This window comes from Pelobates fuscus, chromosome 5 (genome assembly GCF_036172605.1).
Source record: "Pelobates fuscus isolate aPelFus1 chromosome 5, aPelFus1.pri, whole genome shotgun sequence".
Classification (NCBI taxonomy): Eukaryota; Metazoa; Chordata; class Amphibia; order Anura; family Pelobatidae; genus Pelobates; species Pelobates fuscus.
Window position 1 is genome coordinate 253,237,700 of NC_086321.1, and position 12,690 is coordinate 253,250,389.

At 37.0% G+C, this 12,690-nt stretch overlaps 1 protein-coding gene across 2 annotated transcripts in view; it reads right to left on the reverse strand.

Annotated features, from left to right (window-relative positions):
* Window positions 1–12,690, reverse strand: part of FOCAD (focadhesin) — a 207,238-nt gene that overhangs the window by 119,622 nt on the left and 74,926 nt on the right. For both annotated transcript variants that reach the window (XM_063455217.1, XM_063455218.1), the window contains exon 8: window positions 9,743–9,949. In XM_063455217.1, coding sequence (XP_063311287.1) covers window positions 9,743–9,949 — 207 coding nt within the window. The remainder of the gene's footprint in view (window positions 1–9,742; window positions 9,950–12,690) is intronic.

Sequence of the window (12,690 nt, forward strand, 5' to 3'; positions counted from 1 at the left end):
CAACAATCTGTAATATAATTCCATACAGAAGCGCCTGTTGTATATTTATATACAAGGTTCACTATAATTTAGCATACATATTTTACGGGGGAAAAGAGCAGAAGGCAATGACAGAAGGCATGAAATCTAAGCATGTAGGATGCAAGTACAGATGGAAGGAAACCTTTGTGAAGGCTTTAAAATTATCTGTATTAGTGTATTACTTTGACTTAAAGGTAGACACCATGGACTATAGCCTCTAGTTATAGTGCCAGAAAGCTATCGAACAGTTCCTTTCACTTATGCATATTATTCTGATAGAACCTTGACAGGGTATGAATCAATTTGTATGCTAGACATGACTGTAGTGATTTACACTACAGTATCAACCTTTATCCTAGTGTTTTAGACTCATGTGCACAGCTTCAAACAATGTGTGCACTCCGTTCAAGCAACAGAATGGATTTTAAAGGGACACGCCACTGCCCAAATACAAAATGAATAAAAAATAACTTATTAAATATATCCCAAATAAAAGCTTGCATATCTTTATTTATGCACATTTTCATTTAAGTTATATTGATAAACAGCTTGCACAAATTGCAGATCTCCTGTCTGAAGCCTTTGAAAGCCATTCTTTTCTAACCACACCTAAACTTTCTGTGGCTGTCCAATCACAGTTGTCCCAATACAGCTTAATGAGACCTCTTTACAAGGTAGGTGCTCTGAGCAATTGCTGCCTCTTGAGTTTATCTCCGCTGAGCTATCCAAACCAGGAAGTAACACCCTAAAGATGGTTGTAAGCAAATTAAGTTTTAAAAGTGTCAATTCTATTGAAATCTGCACTTTTTCCAAAATGAGAGAAAAAGGACACCCTCTTGACACACATTTTAATAATGTAAAGTGCTTTAGGTGTCTGGATTGTCCCTTTAAAATTCTGAAATAATGAGATTTCCTAATTATGATGCATCAGGTTTATGGGGAAGATTTTAAATAAAACGGAATCCCAGTAAAACAAAAAAACAATGCCACTGCACGTGGGTTTGTCATGCATTGGGTCCCCCCATCAGTTGCCGGTGGAGTGCGACTTAGCACTTGGTACTTGAATCTGGTAAGTGAATAAAAAGTTATTTAACCCTTTACATCACTGGGGGTGGGGGGCCATGGGACATGCTATTGTTAGGAATACATTTTTGTATGACACCAAAGTTTTCCTTTAACCCCTTAAGGACACATGACATGTGTGACATGTCATGATTCCCTTTTATTCCAGAAGTTTGGTCCTTAAGGGGTTAAGTGGCATATGTCACAGAAGTTACATTCTTCTATAGCATGTGCTAGTACAATCCAGAAACTTTCCACTCACTGTCTGCAACTCATCTGGCAATAAACGGATACACTCTGTATGTTTTGTTTTCTGATACACTCATACGCACCACACATTACTGTGAGTTTTAATGCCGTGTCTGTCAAGTCATAGTTGTAGTCCACAAATGAAAAAAATCTCAATAAGCAATGTAAATAAGAAAAAGTCCGAGCTCCAAAGTACAAGACACTCCAAATGGAATGCCAAATTCAAGGTTCAATAGCCAAACTGGAAACATACTTACATTTGAAATTCACTTTGCATTCAAATTATGCTAATTTGCAATAAAAACAAAACAAATACTGGCTCAAAAGCATATCCACTTAGTCATCATATTCTGTTTGAATTTGTAAAACCTTGTCATTAGTAGGTCACTACTAGTATTACTCCACTATATAAAATGAGTTTGTCTTATGATGACCTGAAAAATGGCAACTACAAAAATCACACTTAAGGCAGAATGCAGAGTTAATTCTACATTAGACTCTGAGCCCAGGGTACACACATCTATCAAAGCATAATTTAAGGGACACCTTAGTCACCATTACAACTTTAGCTTAATGAAGCAGTTTTTGTGTATAGATCATTCCTCTGAAGCTTCACTGCCAGTTAGGAATTAAATCACTTTTGTTTTGGACGTTGCAGCTCTAGCCACTCCTCCCCTGGCTGTGACTGACACAGCTTGCATGAAAAAAATTGTTTCATTTTCAATCAGATGCTAACTTACTTTAGAAAAAAAAAATTTACCGCCTGGTCTGTAAATTAAACATTAATCATATACAGGAGTCTCCTGGAAGGTCTAGCAAGCTATTTACAGAGCAAGAGATAAGAATTTCTAAATTAAACAGAATTTGCAATAAAGGAAGTGTAAACATTTGATCTCACTATACAGGGAGTATTTAGAAAGGCTGTGCATGTTACATGTAGGGAGTTGTGGCTAAAGCTCCATAAACAAGGTGATTTAACTCCTAAATGGCAGGGAATTGAGCAAGGAGACTGCAGGGGCATGATATATACACCAAAACACATATTCAGTCTATTAATATAGGCAAGTACAATAGTTTAACTGATGCTTTAGCGCCAATCAAATGCTGAGAATTTCAGGATCTGCGCAGCACAATAAATGATTTTTAGATCTAAGTTTACATAAGATTTATGTCAAAATCGTTCTCTCTTTTCTTGGGAGATACATTCCAACTATGGCACCATGGGACTTCAGACACTATAACCACTTTAATTAGATTAAGAAGTTACAGTGGCCCTTTATTGCAAAGTGAATTTTCATTTTCAGGCCACAATAGACAAACTGGATAAATTCACCAAGAAATCAATACATTTAGTTTTACTATTGTGGCCTAAAATTTTTTAATTCACTTTGAATTTATAAAAGCTCACATTGTAATTAATTAACCCTGATCATGTTTTGGCCTGACTTCTTTATTGATTGTTTTCTGTAATCGTGATCTTTGCAAGTTTCAGGAACATGATTACTTTTTTTTTTTTTTTAACCAGCTTTTGTTTCTTATCTCCCTGAAGGTACTTGCAGTTCATTTCCATCCTGTTAGGGCCTCACCTATATTTGCAAGTTGGGTACTCCTTACAACACTCAAAAAAGGTCTAAAAAGTATGATGCCAAAACTAATATTACACCAGTTTCTGCTCTTACATGTTTGGTGTCTGACATGATTAGATAGTGCTTGAATAATATAAATCTAAAGTAACTCCTCTATCCTAAGTCTATTTCCTTTAATCTCATCAAAGAGACCAAATATCTATTTATCTAATAGAATAATAATGTTCATACGCAGTGGGCACAATGTAGCCCAGTGCGTTACTAGAACTGCTGAATATGAACACGCTTGTAGCAGAAGCAGTTTTACAGTGTACATTTGGTTGTAAACACCATTATTTAACAGGTCTTGGCAAGCATTTTCCCCATGATAGCAGGTGCTGATCATATACAATGCCCCAGACAAGTCTGTTTAATAATCTTCAACACCTCTTCATTTCTGCACAAGTTTAATGGGACAAAGCTCTTCTTTACTCCCCAAACTGCTGTTTCTTAAAGGCATAGTTTATTCTAGTAGTGTATACTTTAAACCATCCTGCATTAGCAAATTATGCATTTTCTCATTAAAAGATAAAAGCTTCCCTGATGTGGAAAAAAAAAGTATCACTATAACACATTTTATGCCAAAAGGCAGTGCAGAGAATGTCTTTCTCCTTAGACCCTGAAAATAATGTTAAATCTCTTCCCAAGAAAGCTTTATAATTGTAATAATATGAAACCATGTTTAAAGGGACACTGCAAACCAATAAAAATAATGTACACATCATACTAGCAGAATTATCAGTGAAGGTTTGTCTTGAAAAAAAAAAAAAATCTATTTATAAATATAACCATACCATTCCCTGTCAATCAGTTCTATGCTGACAACTTATTAACAGAAGAGACCAGGAGAACCCTCCCAAAGGCAGTATGCTTTTTGCAAACTTGTCTCATGCTTGCTGTAACATAGGACAGATGTCACTCTTGTCCTCTCAACCAATGAGCATGTTGGCTTCATGGGAGATGATTACCCTGATAAGAGAAGTGTTCCCAAGCAGGGAGAATCGCATCAGAGAGAAGCAGGAGCCATGTGGGATTGGGGGTATAGGTGCTAGAATACCATAACACTGTGGGACCTCTGATCATGGAGAACTGGCACACTAAACAGGAAGTTATATCATAACGGATCCTAAATCAATTGAAAATACAATGTATTACAATGAAAAATGTATTATATCCATGGTGATCAGTTATCACGGTTTACATTAAAACCATAAATATGGTAGCAAGAAATATTGGTGATTTGAAATGGTCTACAAAATGGTACAGCATTTTTTTTTTTTTAACTCCTTTCAGCTGAGCCCTAACAATACATTTCTGAACACTTCATGAGTTTAAAAACAAACAAACAAAAAAAACCTCTTCTGTTAGTCATACAGGCACATCAAAATATCACTCCACATATCTGTAAAACATTATTTTCATTTGTTTCTATAGTAACATCCTTACCCATAGTACATTACATTATTATTAACATTACTGCAAGGTATTACATGCACACAAATTACATTATTTGCAACGATAAAAATGTTACTTCTCGAAAATAAGTGCTTACCCTCAGTGACCTTGCAATGTTAAAACAAACAAGGAACATGACATTTTTTTATTTTATTGAGTGTTCTGAAGTAAAACAAAAAGAAAGCCAGGATGTATCACATAGTACATAATCACTATTTCACACAGCAATAAAACAGTGATGTATGACAATTTACACAGGATATTTTTTTTTTTTTAATTTTCGTATGTAAAGTAAAGGGACACTGTAGGCACCCAGATCACTTCAGCTAATTGAAGTAGTCTGGGTGCTGTGACCCTTTTGCACGAAGTGCTGCAATGTAAAACATAGCAATTCCAGAGAAACTGCAATGTTTACATTGCAGCTCTAAGACTGCCCTCAGTGGCACTAGAGGGCTTCCGGAATCCAAACAGACTTTTGGTCCGTTATCCGACGCTGGACGTCCTCACGGACCTCCAGCGTCAGATTTTCCCCGTAGGAAAGCATTCAATAATGCTTTCCTATGGGGAGGTCTAATGCGCACGTGGGGGAGGAGTGTGGGCGGAGCCTGACCCAGCACTTGGGGAAATCGGCGCTGGATTCAGGTTTTAACCCCTTCAGCCCTGTGGAAGGGGGGGACCTATTAACCCTGTAGTGCCAAGAAAATGGCTTTGTTTTCCTGGCACTATAGGAACCCTTTAATACAAAAACAAAAAAAAATCACATATGTAAGCACCAGCCTCCTTCACTATATTTTACTTACAGTGAATGTAAACAAATTGCTTCTGGAAGTAGAGATGTAGGATAAGAACATATGATATCTGGGATCCTAGACTAACTAGTGTAGTATTACTAGACTAACTAGTGTAGCAGAGACAATCTGCATGTTTTATGTTTTCAGGTGTACATCTGATATCATCTGTTGGGCATTTTCAGTATGTCATGGGGATCACAATCAAAAGCATTCTAAACATATAAAACAACTTGGAGAGTATAAGCAGTATATTTTGATGACACTGATTAAGAGGTTTTCATGGATGCAATTACTGTTTGAGGTGGTATAACAAAAGAAGATTATTTATTTTAAGTAGATCAGGCAAAATGAGCTGTTATTTTAACGTCTAGATAAGTGATGCATTTGGTATATTTTGACTAACGGATTGTAAATGGCTTGAATCTTGAGTTCACTTAATTTATAAGGGGACAAACATCCTGTCGTAGTCAGTCAATAAAGGCAATTATTGAGGCATTATTAGTGTCTGAAACCAGTTGGGCAGTAGATTGAGCTTAGCGTCACGGAGAGAGGCAATGTGGGGACTGCAATAGAACGTTGTTGGAGAGAGTAACACATCTACAAACTGATTGGAGGTCTGAGCTTTTGTTAATGGCAGCTTGGTACACTGCATATACTGTTCAGCGATCTCTAGTAAGAGGCCCAAACTCTCATTTCACCATTTTCCCCTCTGTGTATGTATTTTCTCTTTATTTAATTGCTTTTATGAATATCAATTATTTAAGTTGTTAATACACAAGGTTATATTATACCTACATCTTTGATCTGCATTATCATCGTTACAAGTCTACCTCAGAGTAATAGGAGTGATACTCCTTTCTATGTTATGTTATACTTAATGTAATTTATAGCCTGTTTTTTTTTTATAGCCAGAATTACACTATTGGTTTATTTATGGTTTTTTTTTACATGTCCATATAATTTTTTTGATCTGCAATAAGAGACATCTGTATGAGTATCTTTTGTTTTTTCCCCACATTTTTCTTTATTGATTATATTATTTTTTGTGTATTTGTTCCCCCCCCCCCCCCCCCTCCCCTTTGGTTGTATGCAGAATATATATATATATATATATATATATACACACACACACACACACACATACACATATATATATATAATTTTAACCACTGGTGTATTTTAGAAATATGTGGTGTTTTAATTCAAGGGTGGTCTTTTCCCCATTTTTATGCCTTTTGAATGCCTATTTAGCGCTCCCACCAATTCTAATTTTTATACAATAAAGACAAGAATTTTGGTAAAGATACCAAGAAGATATTGTCAGTAATATTTAATCTTCAAAAATATTAAAGGGACATTGCACACTGTGGAAAATTGATTTTGGACCGGATATTCAAACATATAAATTTCTATAACATGCTCTCTTCATTGAAATATTGTAAACAATGTATCACCTTGAGATGGTAAATTTATACCTCTGTATGTATGCCATTTTCGAATATATATTATCCACACCGGATGAAAAAAAAAAAAGTTAAAGGGACACTATAGTCAGCAGAACAACTACAGCTTAATATAGTTGTTGTGGTGTATACTGCCTGTCCCTGTAGGATTTTTTAAACATAAATACTGCCTTTTCATTACATGCCTATGTTTTCCATTACTGCCTTACCTCTAGTGGCAGCCACTCAGATGGCCACTAGAGTTGCATTCTGGGTGAGTGCAGCACAATGAAGGCGGAGCCAGACATGACCGACCCACGCAGCGCTGGAAAAAAGGTTAGCTTTCAACCTTTTAAACTGGGGATGAGAAGGTCCTGGGATCTAAACGGTGGTTTCAAGAATATAAAGTCATTAATTCAAAAGTGTTTCTTTAAGGTATGAATTACCACTTATTGTGACACCATTAAAGGAACACTATAGTCACCTAAATTACCTTAGCTAAATAAAGCAGTTTTAGTGCATAGATCATTCCCATGCAATTTCACTGCTCAATTCACTGTCATTTAGGAGTTAAATCACTTTGTTTCTGTTTATGCAGCCCTAGCCACACCTCCCCTGGCTATGATTGACAGAGCCTGCATGGAAAAAAAAAACTGGTTTCACTTTCAAACAGATGTAATTTACCTTAAATAATTGAATCTCAATCTCTCTATTGAACTTTAATCACATACAGGAGGCTCTTGCAGGGTCTAGCAAGCTATTAACATAGCAGGGGATAAGAAAATCTTAATTAAACAGAACTTGCAATAAAGAGAGCCTAAATAGGGCTCTCTTTACAGGAAGTGTTTATGGAAGGCTGTGCAAGTCACATGCAGGGAGGTGTGACTAGGGTTCATAAACAAAGGGATTTAACTCCTAAATGGCAGAGGATTGAGCAGTGAGGCTGCAGGGGCATGTTCTATACACCAAAACTGCTTCAATAAGCTAAAGTTGTTCAGGTGACTATAGTGTCCCTTTAATATCCACTATCTTGAAATGTACTCACTCAGGGTTCAATAGATAGCATAAACAGCTCCAACAACTATGGGAAAGAATCTTGAGACACACAATCAGTGATGACTGCTGGACCAGAATTTTACAGCTTTTAGAAAGGCTTGCATTAATGAGAATGGTTTCAAGTTTCTTGCTCGCCGGAATTTAGAGCCCGTGAAACTAAGCCACATATACCGCAACTGTTCACCATTATGCCCTAGAGGCCGTGGTTCTCTATCTTGTGGTCTTGTTCTGTGATCTTACAATTCAGGAGGGGCAGTGTTGTGCATCTCCTCCTGGATGTCACTCTTAAACGCAACCCTTTGCTAGCTCTCTTGCCATTACCATTAATGCCCACAACAGGATCTGGCACACATGGAATCTATGTCTTGTAGAGGTATATTCTTTTTTGAGCCCACACAGCACTTTTTGCTCAAGTACACAACGTTTCATTTTTTTTTTTTTTTTTTTGTTCTTTCTTGTTTCTTTTCATTTTCTCTTCTGTCTTCCCAGTACTTTTGTAATTTCTTTCTTACTTCACATACTATTATCATTACTGCCATTTATAAAGCACTAACATATTCCGTAGAGCTGTACATTTGCTGAAAAGGGCAGTATACAATATACATAGATCAATATGAAAGGTAAAGGGCCAATGATACAGAAAGAGAGAAGGTGGTTAAAGAAGACATTTGTTGTATACAACTGAAATGTTTGACAGCCAAATTCACAATATTGCCACCATGTAGAGCCAATTCAGGCTGTCAAAGGCGTTTACCGTGTATAGCTGGAACTTTTAAATTGAGTAATATGATGCAATTGATCCCTCTGTATTATCATAGGGTGAATACCTCTTATTCTTGTAGACAATAAATGTACATATATTTTGGTATTGCAATTGAGCAAGGAGACAGGGTGAAGGTTTTAACAACAATATGAGTGGATTATTTTTACTTGGCTTTGGAAGAGTTATTATATGAGCCATAAACAAATGTATAGGGAAGTATTTTCAAGGAAAAGCTAAGGATGATAGACAGCAAGAAGCCCTGAACATCTTGCAGAGAGGGATGACATTTGCCGTGGTTCATGTTTCAGCTTATATAGTTTGTCATCGTATTTAACAAATTTGTCAGCAATATCTTCTGGATTTTCATACATTTTCACTCTTTTCACTGAAAACCTATCCTAGATTGAATTTCTGTTTGTAATCTGTCTGAGAAAGAGAAAGCAATATGTGCACCGTGGTAATATTTTGGTGTATGTTTTCAGAGCATAAAATTGTTTATGTGGAAATAGAAGGCATCCAATTGCCTTGGACATATTTGATGGCCTATAATAAGATTGATATCGATATAGATTGATATCATCAATCTTGATGATCTCAGCTAAAGGCGTTTAGGTGTCTTTGTGAAATGCGTTTCAGTCGAGGTTTTTTTTTTTTTTTTTTTAAAGTCTACCCAGCATGGTCGTCATGCCCCGTCCCCTTTCACCCATGCTTTTCGTGTATTACACAATACATAAAGAAAACTATGCATTAAAAAGTATTTTTTGTACAATTTTTTGAATCTGACACATTTTTTCCTTTAACCACCAAGTTACTGAGACTTTTCTGCCAATTGCTGCTTGCCTATTCAGTCTTCTTAAATATGAGCAATTCACCCACAACCCAGTACTCCCATTCAATTAATGGAATCAATTGGAAATACTCGCTCAAGGAAATGGAAGCTTGCTGGAAGTCTCCCTCTGCTTGATAAATGAGAATGCTGATTCACTGTAGTAATCATGGGATTGTTAATAAGGAGAGCTAAACAGGTTTCTATTCAGAGTGTCTCATGTCCACTTAGCTGTATGAGACCAGTAGCTGTAGCTAAGCTGCATCATGTTTCTTTGGACATGTATATAGTGTGCATATTAGGCGTTAAAATTTATTTTAACATAAGCTGCAATATGTATCAGTTATCCTGGTACCTGCAGTTTTACTTTTTTCAATTCTTGCAGGTCAGACTCAAAAAATGACAATGATATTCAGTTTACATTAATCTAAAAATATTTATGTAGCATCTACCTCTTTTAGAAGATCCACATTTTCCATCAGTATCTGAATTAGCTCTGAGCAGTCTCCAGTCAATTTCAGGCTGATTTCACAGACACATAAGATGTGTAGAGAGATGGTGGAGAGCTCCTTTCTCCAGAAATCCAAGTGCCGCTGAAGGCTGGTGCACAAATCTTTCAGGAACATAGTGACTTCAGCGACATGAGTATAATTTGAAACCTGCATTGATAATTAAGGGAAGAGGTAAACATATAGTTATGAACAATGTCTCGGTGACCAAGCCAATGTATTTCAACACTTAACATTATTCTGCCAATGTGTATGGAAGCAATGCAAATTATTAAATTGTACGGACCATCAACGTTATTTGCTAAACTGGTACTTTTGGAGAGAAGACAAGGGAAATGCAAAAGCTAGGTCAATTTGGCTATTTTGTTGCAGTTTCTTTATCAATTGTTCCCATTTCCTAGTTTAGCAATCCCTACATTTTTACAGTGACATTAAGAGGCATAATAAGATTATGGGGTTTAATAATGAACAAACTCTGCATAGCAGAATTGTTTTGCTAAGATTGTCTCAACCCTCAATTACAGGCAAGAAACTTGACATTTAGAAGACTTATGGATCGGCCAATATTGATTTTTAGATCCGATACCGATAATCTGCGAACTTTCAGGCCGATAGCTGCTAAATTAACGATACCAATATTCTGTACATTTACAGTTTTGGAACAATAAACAATTTCTACACAAATCTACTGTTAACTGAACATGTTTATTTATTTAATAAATTTTTTGGCAAATTTTTTTGATTAAGTGGTAAATGCACTAAATATACATGCCAGTCAGATTTCTTTTGTTTTCAAGAATATTTAGTGTTCCTCTCCCTTCCCTGTTCCTTAATGTTCCTTTCCCCTCAACTCCCCTCCCTGCCCATTAGTGTTCCTTTCCCCTCCTTGTCCCTTCGTGTTCTTCTCCTCTCCCCTCCCAGCTTTTCCTTTACTGCCCCCCCCCCCACCGCTTGGTGTCCTCTCCCATCCCTGGTGTGCCTCATTACCTCTCCTGTAGCATGGCCGAGTGCTGCGGACCGCGGTACAGGAGCTTCAGTTTCCTGTACCCGGCCAGACTGACAGGAAGTGCTCTCTCAGTGAGCACTTCCTGTCAGTCCATCTGGGTACAGGAAACTGAAGCTCCTGTACCGCGGTCTGCTCTGCTCCGCTCAACCACGCTACACTGAGTGACTGGTAAGGAGGAGCGCTGTGCGCTTCCTTCCTGCTGGTCACTTGTTTCTTGCGCCCCCAGAGTCGGTGCACCATAAGACGGCTGCCTGTGCCGCCTTATGGACACGCTGACTCTGCGAGAGGTGGGTCTCCGCCACCTCTCACATTATTGGCAATATCGATATCAATAAATGGCCGATATCGATTTGCTGATATTGAAGCTGATATTTCCAATGCAGACATTCTAATTTCAGATTAGCAATACAATGCTCGAAGACCAGGCTGAGGCTACACACAATTTTGGTCAATTAACTTCAAAACTGTTTTAACAAGAACCAAGGGACTGTGGCTTCAGTGAAGTAGCATCATAACCCTACAACTGCATGGAGAAGTTATGGTGCGTAAGCTGGTATTTTAATTACTTACAAAAAGGCAGTGAAAGGGGAATAGAGCTTTAAAGAATTAAAGGGACACTTTGAGCATATAACTTAATGATGCTTGTTGTTGGTTACAGTTCAAGGAGTGCCACTGTCATTGTTTACGCACACAGCAGCGATTTTCAAGATCTACTGAGATTTTGCAAGCACAGGGAGTTCCTCTTGTTATGTTATGTATAGTTTCAACAACATACACTTACAAATGGAAAAAAAAAAAACCTTGGAGAATAAGTATATGTATCTGCATGTTGAAATGTAAAATTGTGTTTCTCCCACAAGAGGGAAGCTCAGCTGAGCCAGGAACTGTGGTTTCATATTCACTGTGTGATCACAGAGACTCACACAAGCAAATCTCCCAGGTCATTAATTGCTCATGGGAAAAGACAGGAGCTAAGAAAATCAGGACATTTACTGTGTAATGTGGTAACTTCAAAAAGCATTTTCTTTTTTTATTTAAAGTAATTATAGAAATGTTCATAATATTAAAATATTGAAAAAAATTAAACTAAGTAAATATTCTACAAAGGTTCTTTCAGCTCAAAAACTAGGATAATTCAAACTGTTCCTATATAATAGCATATATTGAAAATATATCACTTTTTGAATACTAGTAGCATTTAATTTTGACACTGGGCAAGAAATAAAAGAAACCTACCAAAGAAACCTAAGAAAAACAAATGCCAACTGGTAACTAATTATAAACAATATAGTACAGGGCACTCCAGACTTTGTTGACTACATCTCCCTTGATGCTTTGCCAGAATTTTGGCTGTAAGAACATTATGGGAGATGCCGTCCACAATACCTGGAATGGCAAATATCTGGAATGCCGGACCCCATAATAAAGATGGGCTACTTTCCATTTACGCTGCTGCATATGTTGAAACAGAGGGTCTTAGAGATGAACTTACAGCTCTAGATCACAGCACCTCTTCAAATTACCATAAAATATAGATATCCCCATCCTCCTTGTCCACTTTTCTTTCTTTTGCTTTACCTGTATTTTGATTTTAATGTACGTTACTGGATACTAAAACCATGGCTTATTTAGTTTTGAGAGGATAATGCTGGGGACACATTCACGCGTGTGCACCAATTAATTTTAATTGGAGTTGTTTGGTTTTTAATCAAGGCTATAAAGCCAAACAGTGCTCTCCATTTAAAGAGCCCACATCTAATTACAAATGCCACTGGGGTACATCGAGTTACCATAGCCGACGTTACTACTGTACTGAGATTATAGCATAATGGATGGCAGATTGACACTCATAGACTCCGTTTAGTGTCTACAAGTGTCAGGCATA